General features: G+C 42.9%; 1 protein-coding gene across 1 annotated transcript; it reads left to right on the forward strand.

Annotated features, from left to right (window-relative positions):
• The first annotated feature begins 282 nt into the window (after positions 1–282).
• LOC120554684 (NACHT, LRR and PYD domains-containing protein 5-like) lies at positions 283–24,305 on the forward strand. Its single transcript, XM_039793696.1, has 12 exons — positions 283–493; positions 2,545–2,658; positions 2,863–2,961; positions 4,921–5,019; positions 9,766–9,844; positions 10,003–10,201; positions 10,329–12,093; positions 15,966–16,139; positions 16,338–16,574; positions 17,074–17,120; positions 20,766–21,335; positions 23,558–24,305. The coding sequence occupies exons 1-12, from the start codon at positions 432–434 to the stop codon at positions 24,136–24,138; spliced, it is 4,026 nt and encodes a 1,341-aa protein (XP_039649630.1). The 5' UTR covers positions 283–431; the 3' UTR covers positions 24,139–24,305.

A 24,305-nucleotide genomic window follows, 5' to 3' on the forward strand; every position in this document is an offset into this window, starting at 1 on the left:
TCCATTGTTTCTAAAGTCTAATATATAATATTCTCATGATGAAGTCTTGGCTCCCTTAGAGGACTAACAAGATAACATTAGTGCTAGAGTCTTTATAATGTTCCTGTTCTTTCAGAAAGACAATGAATGATAGAACAGGATGAGCAGAGAGCAGAAAGCATTCAGTGAAGAGCTCCAGACTTTATTTTCTGGTTGATAGCTTCTAGTTTCTCCAGCAGCTTCTGTTTCTGGAGATTAAAAAGTGGATTTACCTCTCTTGTGGTCTTCCTCTCTTTCTAACAGGACCCATCAGAGACCAGATCCTGCTGAACCTGAACCCAGCTATGTGTCCATGAAGAGTGTCCGGTTGATGAAGCCACCACTACTTTAAAAAACAAGGCGACCTGTAAGGGAGATTACAATGGAGACAAGTGAGACGGAGCCGAATTGAAATGGAGATGAGGAGAATTGAAATGGAGATGAGGAAACTGGAAATGGAGAGGAGAAGACTGAGGTGAGTTGTTGTGAAACCTCCAGCAAACTAAAGTAGTGTTGTCTCATTGGGTGTTTGGTTCTTCTTGTAGAGGGTCTCTGTGTTTCCAGCCCCTGTAGCCTGTCATCCAGGTGAACTCTGAGGTTACATTTACACTACTACACTTTGGATCTTAAATGACGTTTTGAGACAAAAACAATCTCTGGCTACTCAAGAGTTTTAGCTCCAGTATCAGAAGGTGGTAGTTCTGCTTTTAGTTGCAGAAGAGGCTACAGAGGAAGAGCAGCGCAGCAATGTCGAAAAATAAGATGAGAGATATATAGAAATAAAGTTGCCTTGCCCTACAACCTCCAGCCCGTCAGTCAGTCACCAGGCGCACAGAGAACACTGTGGTGTCTGTCTCACAAGTTTTACTGCACAGTGATCTTACCATTATAATATTATATATATATATATATATTATGTGGCTTAAGCCCGCGAGGTGTCCATTGTCAGGTTTAATGGACGACGGCGGGAAGTCCATTACTACCTGACAATGAACACCTCGACGGGCATTAACCCGCTTATACCATGGTCACTTGCCAAATAACATATTTTTAAAACATTAGTTCATATTTTAATTAATTTCACAATCGAAATCTAAAGTTTATCCAAACAATAACTCCGTTTCCCTGGTTACGCCTGACGGTTTGACTAATACCGGGAACAATCATTCCCATCCATCAGGTTCTTATGCAATGCAAACGTTGTTCTCTCCACCAGGAATTAGGAAGAACCTTAGATACGACTTGGCTCCCTTAGCAACCGGAGATATTTATATAGTCCCGCTTAGCTGATAGAACCCTTCAGTTTAGCTTACGAGCCAGAAAGCTGACGCTATGCTAGCAAGATCCAAAGTCAATAACATTGTGTACAGTTGGCAATCAGTAAAAATAATTTGACAGTATGTTGAACAACAAGACAAGCTAGCTATCAGCCACGTCATTGTCCCCAAAACAATATAACAACTTTTACGAAGAATTTGATCGCGCGGGTGGTGCGTTACTGTCTGCTGCGAAGCGGCGGCCGCAGCGCAGCGAGCTGAACAGTGAACGGGATGTGAGATAACGTTATTCGCTGTGAAACAGTCAGTCCAGAGGGCCAGTAGAACTTACTTCTTGCAGCCTGTGTGTTTTAGCGCCATTCTGTGGTGTTCAGAGGACGATGTTGGAAATAATAAATAATATTTCCTTTTGATTTAATGTAGCGCATTCATATAGAAGAGTAAACAGTCAGTTTCACCAAACTCCTTTAGTAGGTGTCCTACATCACTTTTTAATGGACACTCTGCAGCCAGTCAGAATCGAGTATTCACCCAGACCATGGTATAAAATGTAGTAAACGCTGTCTACTTGAAGTTTTGAAAACTGTAGCCAGACTTGTGTTCGCTTTATCAATCTGCAGAGGCGACTTAACTTTCTCTCCATCTGCACCGCACCTCCTGTGTGTGTGTGTGTGTGTGTGTGTGTGTCTGTGTGTGTGTGTGTGTGTGTGTGTGTGTGTGTGTGTGTGTGTGTGTGTGTGTGTGTGTCAGAGCTGAGCTCTCTGTCAACATGCAGAGAGGACAGAGAAGCTCGCGCTTACAGGCTTTCAGGTACCGAAATTTGGCACCGATTGATTTAATATGAATTGGTCCTCAGTAGTACAAGCGTAATTCTGCACTTGTGTCCCAATATCACAAGACAATGTTTAACCTCAACGAAAAATATTATCACTTTTTAATATCGGCCCACAAGATCTGGTCAGACCTCTAATAAACAACCGGTTAGCTTAAAATCAGACTGGTTCAGGCTGGTACACTGGACCGGACCGGCCCAACTCTAGTTACCTCGTCCATCATTACACAGAGATCTTTACCAGATGACTGAAGGGAGGTACTGCTTGTATCTCCTAACCCCCGCTCTACTTCATCCTGATTTAGTTTATTTATAAATGTTGAGATTAATCCTCATAATAAAGTTTTGGCCCTATAGGAGGACAGAAGGATTACATTTTACAAATGTTCTCTCTGGTGGTCTTCCTCTCTTATACAGGATGGTTTTGGGACTGGACTCTGATGATTCTGAACCTGAACCCAGCTGTGTGTCCTTAAAGAGTGACCGGTCAATGGATCCACCGCTATTTATCAAAGGACATCCAAAGTCAGAGTAAGTCATCTTCAGTTACTTTATAATGTCAGCAACATTACAAAACATTTGAAAAACAAGGGGTAAACCCAGCATATATGTGCACGTTTTTGGTGAGAAAAGCGTTTAAGAAACTAACAAACAAAAAACAACACAAAACTGATCAGTATCGGCCTCGTTATCAGTAAATTTCTCTCTCTGGTGGTCTTCCTCCCTTTCTAACAGGACCTTCATGGGACCTGAACCTGAACCCAGCTGTGTGTCCTTAAAGAGTGACCGGTCAATGGATCCACCGCTATTTATCAAAGGACATCCAAAGTCTGAGTAAGTCAGCTTCAGTTACTTTATAACGTCAACAACATTACAAAACATTTGAAAGAACAAGGGCTGCCCCGATTGATCAACCACTGATCATTATCGGCCGATATTTACTAAAAACATGTGATAAAGTGCTCGGCATTAATGTCTTCCTGCCGCCAAAAAATTACTACACACACGCCGAGAGCAACAACCACATGCCTGTGCCTAATTGGCTGTTCATGTGTAGTGAAGTCCTCCCCCGAACCCCACCCACCTTATTGGCCAGGAGCTGCACGTGGTTGCTTAGGCGCGACGCACGCTACTTCTAACAAAACGATAGTTGAAGAGTCGTCACCAGGGTTGCCAGGCTCTGCGGTTTTCTGGCGGGATTGGGCTATCTTTTAAAGTGTTGCTGCGGGTTGAATGTTTTGTCCGCTGGTTGGGTGGACCAGACACACACAAGCGCCCGCGCCCAGCACCTGCCTCTTTAGAGAAGGCAGCAAACAGACTCATACACAGTTTACAACCTAACAGGTTAGTTTTGCAACACAAACAACGCTAACGCTGGGTCGTTTTGTTAACTATGTTCAGTGTTTCCTGTTAGGATTCTTTTAGCAGTGGGGAAGGTCTGTCACTAACGACAATAAACTCCATCATACACAACAGTATGTGGAGTTAAACTGGACGGGCCCAATAACCTCTGAATAGTTCTACTTGTTGTTAAACTGGACGGGTCCAATAACCTCTGAATAGTTCTACTTGTTGTTAAACTGGATCGGGTCCAATAACCTCTGAATAGTTCTACTTGTTGTTAAACTGGACGGGCCCAATAACCTCTGAATAGTTCTACTTGTTGTTAAACTGGACGGGTCCAATAACCTCTGAATAGTTCTACTTTTTGTTAAACTGGACGGGTCCAATAACCTCTGAATAGTTCTACTTGTTGTTAAACTGACGGGCCCAATAAACTCTGAATAGTTCTACATTGTTGTTAAACTGGACGGGTCCAATAACCTCTGAATAGTTCTACTTGTTGTTAAACTGGACGGTCCAATAACCTCTGAATAGTTCTACTTGTTGTTAAACTGGACGGGCCCAATAACCTCTGAATAGTTCTACTTGTTGTTAAACTGGACCGGGCCCAATAACCTCTGAATAGTTCTACTTGTTGTTAAACTGGACCGGGCCCAATAACCTCTGAATAGTTCTACTTGTTGTTAAACTGGTTGGGTCCAATAACCTCTGAATAGTTCTACTTGTTGTTAAACTGGACGGGTTCAATAACCTCTGAATAGTTCTACTTGTTAAATTGCAATGTGAGTGGCAGGATGATTTTAAAGGCAACCGCGACCACATTTTTTGTACAGCCTATTTCTGATACCGTGGTGGCAGAAATGTTCCCCCGATGGGCCGCCACTACAACAACAACATGGAGGAAACACTGCTATTCTTAACTGTCGCCACATGTCACTCACTTTTTCTCAGCTAAACGGGCGTAGCTGTATCCCTTCTAGAAACAACCAATAGTGACCACCGCCAGTCTGGGGCGAGTGAGAGAGTGACGGTGACTAAGAGAGAGCAAGCTAGCCTGAGCAGAGGAGAGTTTTACGTTTAGTAGCCAAGATATCAAGTGAATATACAGCACATGGATGTAAAATAAGATCGGTACAGCAGAGTTTGCAGTTGTGCACTGTATAAGCTGTAGCAGGAAAAGTTAATAATACCGGTTTTTAGCGTTGTCGTGGACATTGGACCATGGACTTCCAGAAGAAAAAACAACGGCATATTTGTGTTCTTGCATTGAGAAATTAGTCTATCATTAGCAGAGTTTCCCGTTTTAAAACCCTGCATATACAGTATGTGCACGTTTTTGTGGAAAAGCCGAATAAGAAACTAACTAACAAACAAAAACACAAAACTGATCAGTATTGGCCCTTCATCAGTAAATTTCTCTCTCTGGTGGTCTTCCTTTCTTTCTAACAGGACCTTCATGGGACCTGAGCCTGAACCCAGCTGTGTGTCCTTTAATAGTGGCCGGTCAATTGACCCACCGCTATTTTTCAAAGGACGTTCAAAGTCTGAGTAAGTCATCTTCAGTTACTTTATAACGTCAGCAACATTACAAAACATTTGAAAGAACAAGGGCTGCCCCGTTTGATCAACTGCCCATTATTAACGGCCGATATTTACTAAAAAACTTGTGATCAGGTGCTCGGCATTAATGTCTTCTAGTCGCCAAACAATTACTACACACACGCCAAGAGCAACAACCACACGCCTGTGCCTAATTGGCTGTTCATTGTAGTGAAGTCTCCTCCAGCGCCAACTCCCACCCACCTTATTGGCCAGGAGCTGCAGTTGCCGCTTAGGCGACGACGCTACTTCTAACAAAACGATAGGTGAAGAGTCGTCATCAGGGTTGCCAGCTCTGCGTTTTTCTTGCGGGATTGGGCTACTTTTAAAGTGTTGCTGCGGGTTGAATGTTTTGTCTGCTGGTTGGGTGGACCAGACACACACAACGCCCCCGAGCCCAGCCCCTGCCTCTTTAGAGAAGGCAGCAAACAGACTCATACACAGTTTACAACCTAACAGGTTAGTTTTTGTAACACAAACAACGCTAACGGCTCGTTTTGTTAACTATTCAGTGTTTCCTTTAGGATTCTTTTAGCAGTGGGGAAGGTCTGTCCGAACCACAATAAACTCCATCAACACAACAGTATGTGGAGTTAAACTGGACGGGCCCAATAACCTCTGAATAGTTCTACTTGTTGTTAAACTGGACGGGCCCAATAACCTCTGAATAGTTCTACTTGTTGTTAAACTGGACGGGTCCAATAACCTCTGAATAGTTCTACTTGTTGTTAAACTGGACGGGCCCAATAACCTCTGAATAGTTCTACTTGTTGTTAAACTGGACGGGTCCAATAACCTCTGAATAGTTCTACTTGTTGTTAAACTGGACGGGCCCAATAACCTCTGAATAGTTCTACTTGTTGTTAAACTGGACGGGTCCAATAACCTCTGAATAGTTCTACTTGTTGTTAAACTGGACGGGTCCAATAACCTCTGAATAGTTCTACTTGTTGTTAAACTGGACGGGTCCAATAACCTCTGAATAGTTCTACTTGTTGTTAAACTGGACGGGCCCAATAACCTCTGAATAGTTCTACTTGTTGTTAATCTGGACGGGTCCAATAACCTCTGAATAGTTCTACTTGTTGTTAAACTGGACGGGTCCAATAACCTCTGAATAGTTCTACTTGTTGTTAAACTGGACGGGCCCAATGACCTCTGAATAGTTCTACTTGTTGTTAAACTGGACGGGTCCAATAACCTCTGAATAGTTCTACTTGTTGTTAAACTGAGGGTCCAATAACCTCTGAATAGTTCTACTGGTTGTTAAACGGGCCGGGTCCAATAACCTCTGAATAGTTCTACTGGTTGTTAAACTGGACGGGTCCAATAACCTCTGAATAGTTCTACTTGTTGTTAAACTGGACGGGTCCAATAACCTCTGAATAGTTCTACTTGTTGTTAAACTGGCCGACGGCCCAATAACCTCTGAATAGTTCTACTTGTTGTTAAACTGGACCGGGTCCAATAACCTCTGAATAGTTCTACTTGTTGTTGAACTGGACGGGTCCAATAACCTCTGAATTGTTCTACTTGTTGTTAAATTGCAATGTGAGTGGCAGGATGATTTTAAAGGCAACCGCGACCACATTTTTTGTACAGCCCTATTTCTGATACCGTGGTGGCAGAAATGTTCCCATGGTGGGCGCCACTACAAAACAACATGGAGGAAACACTGCTATTCTTAACTGTCGCCACATGTCACTCATTTTTCTCAGCTAAAGCGGGGCTGTATCCCTTCTAGAAACAACCAATAGTGACCCGTCCCAGTTCGGGGGCGAGAGTGACGGGTGACTACAGAGAGAGCAAGCTAGCCTGAGCAGAGGAGAGTTTTAAGTTTAGTAGCCAAGATATCAAGTGAATATACAGCACATGGATGTAAAATAAGATCGGTACAGCAGAGTTTGCAGTTGTGCACTGTATAAGCTGTAGCAGGAAAAGTTAACAATACCGGTTTTCGGCGTGTCGGACATTGAACATGACCCCCAGAAGAAAAAACAACGGCATATTTGTGTTCTTGCATTGAGAAATTAGTCTATCATTAGCAGAGTTTCCCGTTTAAAACCCTGCATATACAGTATGTGCACGTTTTTTTGTTGGGAAAAGCGTAAGAAACTAACTAACAAAACACAAAACTGATCAGTATCGGCCCTTCATCAGTAAATTTCTCTCTCTGGTGGTCTTCCTCTCTTTCTAACAGGACCTTCATGGGACCTGAGCCTGAACCCAGCTGTGTGTCCTTTAATAGTGGCCGGTCAATTGACCCACCGCTTCTTTTCAGAGGACGTCCAAAGTCTGAGTAAGTCTTCTTCAGTTACTTTATAACGTCAGCAACATTACAAAACATTTGAAAGAACAAGGGCTGCCCCGTTTGCTCAACTTCCGATTATTATCGGCCGATATTTACTAAAAACATGTGATCAAGTGCTCGCCATTAATGTCTTCTAGCTGCCGAAAAGTAATACACACACACCGCGAGCAACAACCACATGCCTTTGTCTAATTGGCTGTTCATGTGTAGTGAAGTCCTCCAGCGGCCAACTCCCACCCACCTTATTGGCCAGGAGCTGCCTCGGTTGCTCAGGCACACTACAGGGAGTCTGCTGGGTGCTGGGTGGAGGCCTTAAAAATTCTGCGAAATAGTGTTCTAGGTCTTACATCATTTTAAACAGGTCTTAATTTTCCTACATCCATTGGTGCGAGTCTCTTTTCGGATTGTACCACAGACATAGAACAGATTTTATTCTTTAGGTATGTGGAAGTGAAAGTTTAGATATACTTTGCTTGAAAAACTGAATTCAGGGCAAAAATCCAGTTGCTTACTGAGAAAGTACTGGGAACATTGTGTGTACAGGCGCTGGAGTCTCATGCAAAAAGTGAGCATCTAACGTTAACTACTGTGAAGGGTCTCCAGCAAACGACAGCCATCAGCATGTTCTGCAGAGTATCTGGCAGTGGCTCCAGCACTACCTCCACACTGCCTCGGCCAGACCCACACAGCAGCTCCTCAACATCCGTGTTGCTTTTGGATCAGAGTAGGGCTGGGCGATAAATCGATTTTATCGATTAACTTCGAATGTGTAGCTAACGTGGAAATGAAAAATCGATTTTCTCCTTAACATCTGCCGACGCCCTCTGGGCTCCCGTAAGCCCGCGCGTTTGCCATAGAGATACACAAACAACATGGCAGCGACAGGGACTAACATTAATTATTTTCTTAACCAGTCGTTTCATTACTTACTTATCCGTAATCTCCGCCCGAAATGACCGGCCGCTCAGGTGCACTGTCCCCGGCTGAGAGTCAACTCTGCGGTAACTGAACCACCAGCTACCGCTGACCTGAAGGAGCACAAGGGCACCGGACCCGGTGTTGAGGAACTCTTTTGCAGCTCAACATGTCTACTAAATGCCGCTGATACGACCGGGCTGTGACGGAGGTCTGTAGCGGCTTAAACAACTTGCAATCCGCGTGTTATAGCGGAGCTGCCGACGCTTGTTTTTTTATTGCTGCAAGGAGCTTGCTACCAGCTTGCTACAACCGGTATGCTACATTCAAGAGATCATGGGATGTTAACGATCGTTACAACAGCAACAGGTGAAAATAGGGGCAAGGTTGCGCAAAAACGTTAAAATTATTTGAACTTTTAGCGAGGAACGAGAAGTGAATTACCTGTATGTGTGAAAACAGCTTTATGTCACGCATCCGTTTTGTTGTTGTTGAATATATAACCCCACCCCCAACAAATTAAAATAAAAACTGGTAGGGAAAACACTCAAACCAATTTATATTACCACAAAATTGGCATGAATAATCATAATGGTATACATGCCCCGTGTGTGTAAGAGTCAAAACAAAATAAAACTTGTTTTGAACAATTTATTTGTCATCTGCAGATTGATTTTAAGTAGAAGGAGAAATAAAATCGATTTAAATCTTAAATGTTTTCTGATTGAAAAAACATTTATTTAAAAAACGAATATTTTTAGGCCATATCGCCCAGCCCTAGATCAGAGCCAACCGACGGTGAGGTACTCTGGGTTGGGTACTGGAAACCCGGTCCGATGTATCTACCAGCTGAATAGTAATGCGGGAAGTTCCGGTCCACTTAAATGCCAGCGCTGCTCTGTGATGATCAGACATCAGAGGCAACAGAAGCATCTGTAAAACTGCAAAAATGACATTTTGTGAGATCCAAACCGAAAAGGAAGGTGCGGTTGGACAATGATTCCTTGTTGCTGATTGGATGCTTTGACTGTCAGTCTGTGACAAACGGAAGATCTTCTTCTTCTTTTGGATTTAAAGCAGACTGAGTGCCTTGCAGCACATTGCTGCCTCACAGATCAAGTTGATAAAATCTAACATATATTTCAAAATGTATTTATTTATTGTGGCCAGGCGCGTGGAAATATTCACTCAGGAGACAGAGTTACCAATTTTTCAGCTATTTATTGGGCAATATATACAGACTCACTACCCAGAGGCCATCAATCCCCACCAGCTCTGGCTGGCTCATACGTTAGCTAATTCCGCTAGCACGTGTACAGGCTAACTATAGCCAGTTAGCTGCGTGTAACGTAACAAAACCCACCCATCTCGTGTAGAGTGAAGCTTAACATTTCATTCAATGAAATTATGGTACAAAAGGAGCACTAAATCCACAGGTCTTAAGCTAATTCTTCCTGATTCCTCCACAGAGTGGACCAGGACAGCTCAGAGGTTCCCAGTCGTCAGTCTGCCCAGCAGCATCAAGCAGACCTGGACTCCATATTTATGGTCTGTAAATGTACAACAACTACTTTTACATTTTTGTTTACAATCATCTCCATGCTGCAATTTTTAGACCAGTGGATTGTCAGTCTGTCCAACATGGATCTGATGTTTGCTTCTGTGATTTCAGTTTGATTTGTCATTCATATAATCTTCTGTTCCAGTTGCTGGAGCAGAACATCAGCACTTTTGTGAAGAACGAGCTGAAGAAGATCCAGAAGGTTCTGAGCCCAGAATGCTTAAAGAGTCAGAGGGAGGATGAGGATAAAGAGCAGAGGAGCAGCAGAGAGGCATTTCTGAAGATCACACTGGACTTCCTGAGGAGAATGAAGCAGGACGAGCTGGCTGCCCGTCTGCAGAGCAGTAAGAGGATTTCTCTAAAGATTTAACTTGCTGGACTAATGTCTGCTAATGTCTCCAGAGATGGACCGAAATATGTTCCTGTTTACAAAATTACTTAATGAGCTTTTTTGTTGTGTGTTTCATTCAGAAAGTCCAGCAGTTTGTAAACGTAAACTCCAATCTAACCAGCAGAAGAAGTTCCAGTGTGTGTTTGAGGGGATTGCTAAAGCAGGAAACCCAACCCCTCTGAATCAGATGTTCACAGAGATCTACATCATGGAGGGAGGGACTGCAGAGGTCAATGATGAACATGAGGTCAGACAGATTGAAACAGCATCCAGGAAACCAGACAGACCAGAAACAACAATCAGACAAGAAGACATCTTTAAAGCCCCACCTGGAAGAGATGAACCAATCAGAACAGTGATGACAATGGGAGTGGCTGGCATCGGGAAAACAGTCTTAACACAGAAGTTCACTCTGGACTGGGCTGAAGACAAAGCCAACCAGGACATCCAGTTCATATTTCTATTCACTTTCAGAGAGCTGAATGTGCTGAAAGAGAGAAAGTTCAGCTTGGTGGAACTTGTTGATTACTTCTTTAGTGAAACCAAAGAAGCAGGAATCTGCAGGTTTGAAGAGTTCCCGGTTGTGTTCATCTTTGACGGTCTGGATGAGTGTCGACTTCCTCTGGACTTCCTCAACACTGAGATCCTGACTGATGTTACAAAGTCCACCTCAGTGCATGTGCTGCTGACAAACCTCATCAGGGGGAATCTGCTTCCCTCTGCTCGCCTCTGGATAACCACACGACCTGCAGCAGCCAATCAGATCCCTCCTGAGTGTGTTGACATGGTGACAGAGATCAGAGGGTTCACTGAGCCACAGAAGGAGGAATACTTCAGGAAGAGATTGAGACACAAGAAGCAGGCCAACAGAATCATCTCCCACATCAAGACGTCACGAAGCGTCCACATCATGTGTCACATCCCAGTCTTCTGCTGGATCACTGCTACAGTTCTGGAGGACGTGTTGAAGACCAGAGAGGGAGGACAGCTGCCCAAGACCCTGACTGAGATGTACATCTACTTCCTGGTGGTTCAGTCCAAAGTGAAGAACATCAAGTATGATGGAGGAGCTGAGACAGATCCACACTGGAGTCCAGATACCGGGAAGATGATCGAGTCTCTGGGAAAACTGGCTTTTGAGCAGCTGCAGAAAGGCAACCTGATCTTCTATGAATCAGACCTGACAGAGTGTGGCATCGATATTAGAGCAGCCTCAGTGTACTCAGGAGTGTTCACACAGATCTTTAAAGAGGAGAGAGGACTGTACCAGGACAAGGTCTTCAGCTTCATCCATCTGAGTGTTCAGGAGTTTCTGGCTGCTCTTCATGTCCATCTGACATTCACCAACTCTGGAGTCAACCTGCTGGCAGGAGAACAAACAACATCAACAGGTTTCTACCAGAGTGCTGTGGACGAGGCCTTACAGAGTCCAAATGGACACCTGGACTTGTTCCTCCGCTTCCTCCTGGGTCTTTCACTGCAGACCAATCAGACTCTCCTACGAGGTCTGCTGACACAGACAGGAAGTAGCTCACAGACCAATCAGGAAACAGTGGAGTACATCAAGAAGAAGATCAGTGAGAATCTGTCTGCAGAGAGAAGCATCAATCTGTTCCACTGTCTGAATGAACTGAATGATTGTTCTCCAGTGGAGGAGATCCAACAGGCCATGAGATCAGGAAGTCTCTCCACAGATAAACTGTCTCCTGCTCAGTGGTCAGCTCTGGTCTTCATCTTACTGTCATCAGAGAAAGATCTGGACGTGTTTGACCTGAAGAAATACTCTGCTTCAGAGGAGGCTCTTCTGAGGCTGCTGCCAGTGGTCAAAGCCTCCAACAAAGCTCTGTAAGTGGGATTTATGAATCATTAAATACTCTGATATCTTTCAACAGGAGATTATATATTTATAATATATATAATTTGGATCACATCAGCTGTTTGAACCAGTTACACACTGATATTGCTAACCTAAAACACTTTTAGCAATTCTACTTCTCAGTAATTATAGTACTTTAAATGAAGTACACAGAAAAAGTGCAAATATACAATAATTTCACCAAACACTACACAAGACCAATGCTGCAGACTGAGGAAAATGTAATGTATTTCTCTGCATATACCCAAATCAGTAAACATGTCAACATGGAGAATCACAACAACAACATGTCCCAGTTTTCATGCTACTACAGTAGTATGTAGGCTATAACACTGTCAGCTCAGCAAACAACAGACAAACATAAACTACTGTATCCAGTACAGGTTACAATAACAGTAAAAATCAGCAAATCCACCAAAGTTTTAGGTCTCTTACCCGTTGTTGTCCACACAACCTCAGTGCCGACACTTTGAAATAAAAGACAGGGAAAGCAAAAAAAAAAAGGCATTGCTAACACGTAGGGCTGCAGCTATCGATTATTTTAGTAATCGAATATTCTACCGATTATTCCATCGATTAATCGGATAAGAAATACTTTGTAAGAAATACTTAGTAAACAGCAATAGTAAATATTTATTATTGGAAACCTGTAGCTTGTATATATACAAAAGACAAGTTTTCTTTTTTAGAAAAAGCAACAAATTGTATTGACAAATTCCAAGACCCTTAAAAAAAAAACATTACAATAGTACATTTTTGGTGGCCCAAATGTTAATATTTTTCACCCCATTCCCTTCTTGCCTCTGGCTCTTTACACTGGATATGCAAAAGAGCTGTTCACTGACCAGAGGCTAAATGTGACTGTATGAAGCTTACAGCAGGGCTATTCAACTACACTGTTCTGGGGGACACATTTTCAGAAGCCTAATACACAGTGATGAGCATAGATATATCTATGGTGAGGAGAAAGAATAAAGAATGCATGATGACATCATTAACGTGCATATTAAGTAGCCATGCTGGGGGGAGGAGCCGATTTGTCTCGGCAGCAGCTACATTTCCAAAGATTAGAAGCAAACTAATAAAAGGTTAGACTACAAACCGACAGCTTTCGTTTTAGCTTGGTAAAACATCGCTATTAGCAGAGTAGCATGCTGTAGGCTAGTTGTGTAAAACATGGCTATTAGCAGAGTAGCATGCTGTAGGCTAGTTGTAAAACATGGCTATTAGCAGAGTAGCATGCTGTAGGCTAGTTGTGTAAAACATGGCTATTAGCAGAGTAGCATGCTGTAGGCTAGTTGTGTAAAACATGGCTATTAGCAGAGTAGCATGCTGTAGGCTAGTTGTGTAAAACATCGCTATTAGCAGAGTAGCATGCTGTAGGCTAGTTGTGTAAAACATGGCTATTAGCAGAGTAGCATGCTGTAGGCTAGTTGTGTAAAACCGCTATTAGCAGAGTAGCATGCTGTAGGCTAGTTGTGTAAAACATGGCTATTAGCGAGTAGCATGCTGTAGGCTAGTTGTGTAAAACAAAATGGCTAGTAGAGTAGCATGCTGTAGGCTAGTTGTGTAAAACATGGCTATTAGCAGAGTAGCATGCTGTAGGCTAGTTGTGTAAAACATGGCTATTAGCAGAGTAGCATGCTGTAGGCGAGTTGTGTAAAACACGGCTATTAGCAGAGTAGCATGCTGTAGGCTAGTTGTGTAAAACATGGCTATTAGCAGAGTAGCATGCTGTAGGCTAGTTGTGTAAAACATGGCTATTAGCAGAGTAGCATGCTGTAGGCTAGTTGTGTAAAACATCGCTATTAGCAGAGTAGCATGCTGTAGGCTAGTTGTGTAAACAGCGCGGTGGACGAGAGCAGCAGACGTTAGCTACCTTGTGTCGGGTTGGCTCCGTGGAACCGCTGAGTAGCCTACACTGGAGGTTTGTTACAGAGGTGATGTAGCAGCATGTTTGCAGCTTAAAATGATCCCAAACTTTCTGTCGTTTTCTCTCGCCTGTCTCTTCTCTTAGACCCTCGCTATTTTCGTCTTCTTTCATTTGTAATCTGGGCCGTCAGTCTTGTTTATATACTGTCTGTGCTTGTGTTGTGTCCGCAGAACCACACACCTCTTGTGCGCTAGTAATAATCCTCCGTGCGGAAACGCAGTGAGCCGTACAACCTTAATTACATTGATTTAACGAAGCTTCGAGGCAAAGAATTTTGGTTCGAGGATTTTTTGTAATCAAATTATTCGAGTTATTCGAAGAATCGTTGCAGCCCTACTAACATGACATCCAGCCAGCCACCTCTGTTTCTCATAACAAGCGCGGGTGAATCCCCGGGTGTAGCTTCGTCCTCGGTCACTGTCACTGGCCTGCTGCTGGATTTGTAAATCGCATTGGTCCGGTGCTCTATCCTCTTTTTTTTCTTCCAGCGAACGTCTTGTGAAAGGTTTTTTAGTAAATCAGTGACAGAATTTGGTTGAACTGCTGCCATTATATCTACAAAAGTGATTGTGTGATTGTAAGCTAGAAGGTTTTTGGCCGAGTGACGTATCGCCTGCCAAGAGCGTGAAGTTGAATGACAGGTGTTGAGAATCAATTCTGATTCTCCAGGGACGCAACAACCTGCGCCCGGAGGAGAATTTTTTGGAAACCAATTAGAGACCAGCTTTAGATCACATGCTTGCCAAAAGTTTAAAGACTTACATAGTCATCCATTTGTCCGGCGTCCCTGCCCATGAAACCGCATGAAACATCTTGTATTTACATAGAAAATAGTTAACTGATTAAAACCAATTTTTATTAAATGCTGAGGCAATTACTACCAGCCAGCACATCGTATGAGTAAACTATTTTATTTTTTATTTTTATATTATTTTTGTGTTTAAGTATAAATTTATTTTTCTGGAATTTTGATGGGGGCGGCGCCCTAGCCCCCTCTATTGACAAGCCGCCACTGCTCTTGTGTAATATTGCTTAATTTAGTCACGATTAATTATCATGTTTACAACTTTTGAAACGTTTAGAGTAGAGCAGCAGATATTTAAACATGCTGAGAAGAGATTTCATATACTGTATCATCAAAAGCCCAGAATCAACATATAGGCTAAAGACAATCCTTATTTGTCTTCTTATAGGATATTTCTCTAAACTATAAAGGTCCCATGACATGAATGCTTTTATATAGGCCTTAGTGGTCCCCTAATACTGTATCTGAAGTCTCTTTTATATAGACCTTAGTGGTCCCCTAATACTGTATCTGAAGTCTCTTTTATATAGACCTTAGTGGTCCCCTAATACTGTATCTGAAGTCTCTTTTATATAGACCTTAGTGGCCCCCTAATACTGTATCTGAAGTCTCTTTTATATAGACCTTAGTGGTCCCCTAATACTGTATCTGAAGTCTCTTTTATATAGACCTTAGTGGTCCCCTAATACTGTATCTGGAGTGCCTTTCCCGAAATTCAGTCTTGACCAACTGCCACTTTGCTCGTTTGAAAGCCATGATGTCTCTCTCTCTCTCTCATGGGTGGGCCAAATTCTCTGGGCGGGCAAAGCAGAGAAAGGGGAGGTAACCTTGTTCCTTGTGAGCTCAAAGTATTTTGTTTTTATTTATAATCACACGTCATAAAGCATGAAATATGAACTGTGGCTGAGTTCTAGAAATCCTTTATATTTTAATATCATGTGACTTTGATTCCTGATTCAGTCTTGAATAGTTATCTACAACTTGTTTAGAATAAAACAAACGATTTAAACTGAAAGGGGATTTAATATACTAAACATACCAAAAGTCTAGACTCAACATTTAAACACAAATGTTATCTGTCTTGTTTCCTGTCATCTCTCCAGACTGAGTGGCTGTAATCTGTCAGAGAGAAGCTGTGAAGCTCTGTCCTCAATTCTCAGCTCCCAGTCCTCTAGTCTGAGAGAGCTGGACCTGAGTAACAACGAGCTGGAGGATTCAGGAGTGAAGCTGATCTCTGATGGACTGAAGAGTCCACACTGCACACTGGAGACTCTCAGGTCAGGATTCAACTGATGACCCTTTAAATCGGATTAACTTCAGTTGATGATTCAAAACACAAATGGCTTTTGCATTCATGTTGTTGCATTTGTCTTTGTGTTGAACCATCTTGGCCACTATAAAAATGTACCTGAACAAAATAACATGGCTCCACGTGTTGACAGAGGGTTCCTGTGTATTGTTCTGTGTGTTTTCAGTCTGTCAGGCTGTCTGATGTCAGAGGAAGGCTGTTCTTCTCTGGTCTCAGCTCTGAGCTCCAATCCCTCCCATCTGAAAGAGCTGGACCTGAGCTACAATCATCCAGGAGACTCAGGATTGAAGCTACTGTCAGCGGGACTGGAGGATCCTCTCTGGAGACTGGAGAATCCACTCTGGAGACTGGAGAATCCACTCTGGAGACTGGAGGATCCACTCTGGAGACTGGACACACTCCGGTAGAAACACTGATAAACATAAAAAGGAGATATTTGTGTAGGAAGTCTCCAAAGAGATAATCTATAGGAATCAAAATAGCTCCCTATTGTTAATATTCTATGCAGTTTGGACAAATCTCTGCATGGTAAAGAAACTGTCTGTCATTTTGTGAAATATCTCTATAGATATAGTCCAGTACAGGTTCAGCCTAGCTTAGCAGAAACCAATGTGTTTTCTATGCTGTGAATGAATGAAAGAGTGTGTGAATGAATGTGATGAATCAGAGACATACACTGATGTCTGGACCAATCACTGTATGAAGTGCCTCTTGTCTCAGTCACTGGAATAGGAGCTAAAAAGTCTCTCAAAACACCTGCAGTGCCAACACAACAAAAAGTTGGGTTCTTAGAACTATAAAAGTTCCTCCGGTCTGAAAACGTCTAATATGTGTGTGAGAGTGATTTAATGTCCATGTATCCATTCTGCTCTGCCCCCCCCCCCCCTTCCTCCTCCTTTCAGAGTGGAGCCTGCTGGAGTCAGATGGTTGACCCCAGGTCTGAGGAAGTGTAAGTGTGTTTTTAATTTCATTCATCAAACTGTGACATAATTCATTCAAACCTCTGAAGTCATCACGATAGCTTGTCCTTAATCAGCCTCTGGCTTTACCGTAATATTACATCTACAACAACCGTGTTCGTGACTTCACCTGGAGCTCGCAAATCGAAAGTAAAGCCTGTTTCTCTCTGCTGTTGTCTGTCACAGCCTAACGTTTAACTGACATTAGTTAACCTTAGTGCTTGTTTTAGCAGACCTCTATAACTTCAGTTAAGTTAACCTTAACCAGCCCGGTTCTTTCTGAAAAACAACAACGGCAAATAGAAACAGACTGACTAAACATGCTTGCTGACTGATTTGGATGAACTCATGGAAGACATTACCGTACGCTGGCACTATCAGCATTTGGCTAGTAGAAGGTGCTAACTTTGGACCCTGATTCAAGCCAATCAGCAACAGGCAGCAGCAGTTGATGGAGGGGTGGAGGCAGCGTGTCAAAGTGCCGGCCGGCCAGTAGTTATCTGTCCGTGAATCTGGGGGAAAGAGCTTCTGAAGGGGGTTGTAGCTGTTTGCAAGTTGAATTCAAATATCAACAATCTTTGCACAGCATTGCTTACTGCACTTTAATAACTGCAGCTTTGGGGCGCCCTGGTAGCTCACCTGGTTGAGTGTTTGCCCAACTTTTTGATTTTGACGCTATCATAGTAGTTCCCTTAGCATTCCCATTCAAAAGACCATTTGACCGAAAAACGAGAATACGGTAAATCTTAAAAGTTGTGCTTCCGTCCTAATTATGCTTTTAAACAAAAGTTTGACTCGGGTACATTCACAAAAACACCCTAGGTTGCATTTTGGCTAGAGTTACGCTATAATGCTAGATTAGGGCTTGTGCTGATTTGAGGCCAGCAGCTTGCTGACCTCAGAACATACCGGTACCGCTCTGACTCGGAGAGCCTCTCTCTCTCTCAGTAATGTGTCGGTAGTCGCGGCTTTTCACTGATGCCACCGAGAAGCATTTAAACGAAAGTGAGTGACAAACTGTTATTTTCAAATGCTGGATGCCCATGGATTTATTATGGTTAACGTCTAGAAATATTGCCCTTGACTTTGCTTGCTGTTGGTTAGCTAGCATTGCGTCAACCATTACTTCTCATAACATTTTTCTCCATATTCTCGATTTTCTAATAGTAATGTTTTGTTAACGCAATCCCATGTTACCATATCTTAAGCTATGAAAGGCGAGAAACTGGCGTGTGGGCTTAGCTGATCAACAGCCAGTTTTGCTATTTTTAAGGAAGTCCTTTTTTATCATGTAAATCGAGGCAAATAGACTGCTGAATATGATTTTTAAGTAGCGCAGGGCACTGATGGACCCATAAACATTCTACATTTTATGGCAACCCCAGAGTGGGCGAGAAATATTGCAGCATATTAACAAGATATTGTGAAAAGGGTCAGAGTGAACTATTTACACTCTGTTATGATACAGTTTTGCTAAAATATTAATTTGCAGAATGAGGGAAAGTGAGGCACTTCTTGTGCAACAAATGCATATAGGCTGTAAAAGCAGTTGGAATTGGTCTTGGCTGAAACTTGAAACTACAATCAAGGTCAATGCAGTAAATGCACTCTCTGCATGAAGGAAATTAACTACAGTAGCAGAGGGGTGCATGCCCTGTTTGCACACTGCCAGACATCCACACAACTCTTTACCAGCTACTCAGAACCAGGCCTCAGCAGCAGAAAGATCAGGGAAAGTGTTAAGCTTCCAGTGTCTATGTGTAATCACATTGCTAATGGAGGTGTGTGTGTGTGTGTGTGTGTGTGTGTGTGTGTTTTGAAGTCTAGTTCAACAAAAATATTTGTTGTGGTAATGAGTACATAATGAGGACAAAAATAATTGAGATGAACCCATTAATTTAAAATGAATCACTAAATGAGTAATTTATGTATTTTCTTTCTCTATTTCCAAATTAGTGTAGGTGTATTTTGATTTTCAGAATTTCATTTTACTCTATGTGCCTATAGGGGTGGGCTGCGGATGGCAGGGGTTGGCGCCAGTGTAAGTGTCTGGGTATTTGCCGCGGGGCGAGGGCTCCGATTACCTCTCTCTTTTTTGACCATACATGCTCCCTGTGGTTAAAAAAATATGAAATCGGAATCGGCTAAAACCGATATCGGCAGTTCAAACTCAATGAAAAATCGGAATCGGCCTCGAAAATTTTAATTGGTGCATCTCTAGATATTATGGACGGTAGATGATGAATTCCCTAAATTCCTTGCAATTGTACGTTGAGAAACATTCTTCTTAAACTGTTGGACTATTAGCTCACGCTGCATCTTTGCTTGTGAACGACTTTTAAACCGTCATGACCAGTTAACCTGTTCACCTGTGGGATGTTCCAACCAGGTGTGTTTTGAGCATTCCTCAACTTCCACAGTCTTTTGTTGACGCTGTCCCAGCTTTTTGGAACGTGTTGCAGGCATCAAATTGAAAATGAGTGAAAATTTGCAAAAAACAATAAGTAGTGATGCACCGAAATGAAAATTCTTGGCCGAAACCGAAAACCGAAAAAAGAGGAAACCAAGACCGAAACACCGAAAGAAATTATGCCAATTATTAGTACCATTGCATTTATGCCTATGACTGTGTACTAACTTTCCTAAAATAAAGGCATTGCAATTATATAAATTAATATTAAAGTTTAATTAAAAAAATATCTAGCAGAGATATGGCTACAATCTGATAGTCACATACAGTATACAGTAGCCTAAGAACAGAATAGCTTACCTATTGTTGTTATTATTATTATTATTATTATTTGAGGCACTTTCTTGCAGGATTTCACTGAACATATCAGACAACGAGGGTGCATGCCCCTCATCTGGTGCAGAGAGACCCTCTTTGTTTCTGCGCTCTGATCTCCTGCGCTGGGCGCTGCTCAGTGCGCGCTCCGTCTCCACGCGGGTTCTCCGTCTCCATGGCGGCCTGGATCATTTCTCGTGCGCCCTGCTTTATTTCCGCATCCAAGTAATGGTCTTTATAACGCGGATCAAGTACAGTCGCGATGAAGTGCAGAGGATCCGAACAGATCTCAGTGAAACGTGTGCTGACAGACTCTAAGAGCACTTTTCATTGTTTTCACCGCGTGGTCCGTCTCCTCCTCGTTGCCTAGGAGACGCTTTGCAGGTGGAACGGATCGGGTACTGACACGCGTGCAGGTCGCGGTTTCTGTTTGCGTCATCACAACATTTTCGGCCGTATTGTTTCGGTGATAAAAGTATTTCAACCGAAAATGCCTTTTTGGGCCATTTTCGGCCAAAAATTTTCGGTGGCCGAATATTCGGTGCATCCCTAGCAATAAGGTTTATCAGTTTGAACATAAAAAATCTTGTCTTTGTAATGTATTCAATTGAATATACTGTAGGTTAAAAAGGAATTCAAATCATTGTATTCTGTTTTTATGTACATTTTACACAACGTCCGAACTTCATTGGAATTGGGGTTTGTACTAAGGTTCAGTTCTCCCCGGTGTTCAGGTCTGACCCACTGCTGCATGGCATTCCCTCGTTTTCTCTCTCCCCTTTCCTGTATTCAGTAACAAAATAATCAAATTAATAACTGCAGCTGTGTTGTGTCTCGTTCTCTCCGTCAGATTCCTGTGAACTCACAGTCGACACAAACACAGCGAACAGATACCTCGAACTGTCTGACGACAACAGGACGGTGACACGTGTGGAGGAGAAGCAGCCATATCCTGATCATCCAGAGAGGTTTGACTCCAGGTGGTCTCAGCTGCTGTGTAGAGAAGTTCTGACTGGTCGCTGTTACTGGGAGGTCGAGGTGAGAGGAAAGGTTGATGTAGCCGTGACTTACAGAGGAATCAGCAGGATAGGAGACCGTAACGACTGTTTGTTTGGATATAATGATCAGTCCTGGAGTCTGAACTGCTCTGATGATGGTTACTCTGTCAATCACAATGACAGAAGAACATACATGTCCTCCTCTATCTCTATCTCTGATAGAGTAGGAGTGTATGTGGACGTTCCTGCTGGCTCTCTGTCCTTCTACAAAGTCTCCTCTGGCTCACTGATCCACCTCCACACCTTCAACACCACATTCACTCAGCCTCTCTATCCTGGTCTTATGTTGTGGGGTGGTCCTGGAGACTCAGTGTCTCTGTGTTCTTCTGGAGTCGGATGGTTGACACCACATCTGAGGAAGTGTAAGTGTGTTTTTAATTTCATTTATCAAACTGTGACATCACTCATTCAAACCTCTGTCATCACGACTTGACCTCAGTCAGCCTCTGGCTTTACCGAATATAACATCCAGCAACCGCATTCCCAACTTCACCTGGAGCTCCCAAACTGAAAGTAAAGTTTGTTTCTCTCTGCTGTTGTCTAAACGTTTAACTGACATTAGTTAACCTTAGCGCTTGTTTTAGCAGACCTCTATAGCTCCAGTTAAGTTAACTTTAACCAGCCTGGTTCTTTCTGAAAAACAACGGCAAATAGAAACAGACTAAAAAACATGCTGGGAGTTCTGGATGAACTCATGGAAGACATTACCGTACGCTGGCTGTGTGGTGAAGCAAATCTACCAGCCACTTGCATATTTTACCAGCACTTTGCTAGTAGAAGGTGCTAACTTTGGACCCTGATTCAATCCAATCAGCAACAGGCAGCAGCAGTTGATGGTGGGGGTTGTAGCTTTTGCCAGTTGAATTCAAATATCAACAATCTTTGCGCAGCATTGCTTACTGCACTTTAATAACTGCAGCTTTGGGCCGCCCTGGTAGCTCACCTGGTTGAGCGTTCACCCAATATACAAACCTCAATTCCAATGAAGTTGGGACGTTGTGCAAAACGTAAATAAAAACAGAATACAATGATTTGAAAATCCTCAGAATGTGTCTTGCTGAAATAAACAGGACGTCGCTGAAAATGACTTTTGTTGCTCCAAAACCTGCATGTACCTTTCAGCATTAATGGCGTCTTCACAGATGTACAAGTTACCCATGCCATGGGCACTAACACCCCCCCAAACCATCACAGACGCTGGCTTTTGACCTTTGCGCTGATAACATCTGGATGATCCTTTTCCTCTTTGGCACAGAAGACATGACATCCATGATTTCCAAAACCAATTTGAAATGTGGACTCGTCAGACCACAGCTCACTTTGCGTCAGTCCATCTCAGTTGAGCTCGGGCCAGAGAAGCTGTCGGTGTTTCTGGGTGTTGTTGATATACGTCTTTGCTTTGCATGGTAGAGTTTTAACTTCCACTTGTAGATGTAGTGACGAGCTGTGTTAACTGGCAACGGTTTTCTGAAGTGTTCCTGAGCCCACGTGGTCATATCCTTTACATAATGATGTGGGTTTTAATACACTGAGGGATCGAAGGTCACGGGCATTCAATGTTGGTTTCCGGCCTTGTCGTTTACGTGCAGAGATTTCTCCAGATTCTCTGAATCTTTTGATGCAGGTCAGTCTGACATATGCAGATTTTATGCCGGTCAAATGCACTCGGGCCGCGCATGATTAACATTGCGCAACATCAGCGCACTTCCACTCAATCAGCTGTTTATGAAAGGTCATAAAGTCGTAATTATACACGGCTCTGCAGAGCACTCTGCTCTACTGATCTCAGGTGAACAGTCTCTCTCTCTCTCTCTCTCTCTCTCTCTCTCTCTCTCTCTGAGGCTGAACCTGAACGACTGGAACATGATAACCGCGGGTCATGTTAAATATGACAGCTACAGTTTATCGGAAAATAGCGTTGGGCACACTGACTTTGATGAATTTACTGTTTATCAGACCCCAGATGAGAAGCTAACGTTAGCGAACGCTGCGGTGACGCTCCCTCTGCCTCTGACACCCCAGATATTTCTTAAACTGTTGGACTATTAGCTCACGCTGCATCTTTGCTTGTGAACGACTGAGCCTTTTGGGGATGCTCCTTTTAAACCCAGTCATGACCAGTTAACCTGTTCACCTGTGGGATGTTCCAACCAGGTGATTTTGAGCTTTCCTTAACTTCCCCAGTCTCTTGTTGACGCTGTCCCAGCTTTTTTGGAACGTGTTGCAGGCATCAAATTGAAAATGAGTGAAAATTTGCAAAAAAAATCAGTTTGAACATTGAAAATCTTGTCTTTGTTATGTATTCAATTGAATATACTGTAGGTTAAAAATGGAATTTCAAATCATTGTATTCTGTTTTTATTTACGTTACGTTACACAACGTCCCAACTTCATTGGAATTTAGGTTTGTACTAAGGCTCATTACTTACCGCAGCTATGGAATTGGGGTCTGACCCACTGCTGCATGTCATTCCCTCGCTTTCTCTCTCCCCCTTCCTGTCTTCAGTCGTCAAAAATGCCCCAAAAGTAACAAAATAATCAAATAAATAACTGCAGCTGTGTTGTGTCTCGTTCTCTCCGTCAGATTCCTGTGAACTCACACTGGACACAAACACAGCGAACAGATACCTCGAACTGTCTGACGACAACAGGACGGTGACACATGTGGAGGAGAAGCAGCCATATCCTGATCATCCAGAGAGGTTTGACTCCTGGTGGTCTCAGCTGCTGTGTAGAGATGGACTGACTGGTCGCTGTTACTGGGAGGTCGAGGTGAGAGGAAAGGTTGATGTAGCCGTGACTTACAGAGGAAGCAGGAAAGGAGACCGTTACAACTGTTTGTTTGGATGTAATGATCAGTCCTGGAGTCTGAACTGCTCTGATCATGATGGTTTTGTTGGTTACTCTGTCAATCACAACAACAGAAGAACATTCATCTCCTCCTCTCTCTCTATCTCTGATAGAGTAGGAGTGTATGTGGACGTTCCTGCTGGCTCTCTGTCCTTCTACAAAGTCTCCTCTGACTCAATGATCCACCTCTACACCTTCAACACCTCATTCACTAAACCTCTCTATCCTGGGTTTATGTTCTGGGGTGGTCCTGGAGACTCAGTGTCTCTGTGTCCTCTGAAGGACGGAGAGTCTCCTCCTGTTTCTCACTGCTGATCAGTTGAGTCTGAACAGGATCACACTCACAGAAACATTTCAGATTATTGTTATAAACTGAATGACCTTTGTATAAAATAATTCAGAATGATTGAACATTGTAAACTTCTTCCACTTCCAGTCCTTTAAAGATGGAAGCTGTGATCATTAAATTGTAGAAATGCAAA

Source organism: Perca fluviatilis, chromosome 24, assembly GCF_010015445.1.
Source record: "Perca fluviatilis chromosome 24, GENO_Pfluv_1.0, whole genome shotgun sequence".
Taxonomy (NCBI): domain Eukaryota; kingdom Metazoa; phylum Chordata; class Actinopteri; order Perciformes; family Percidae; genus Perca; species Perca fluviatilis.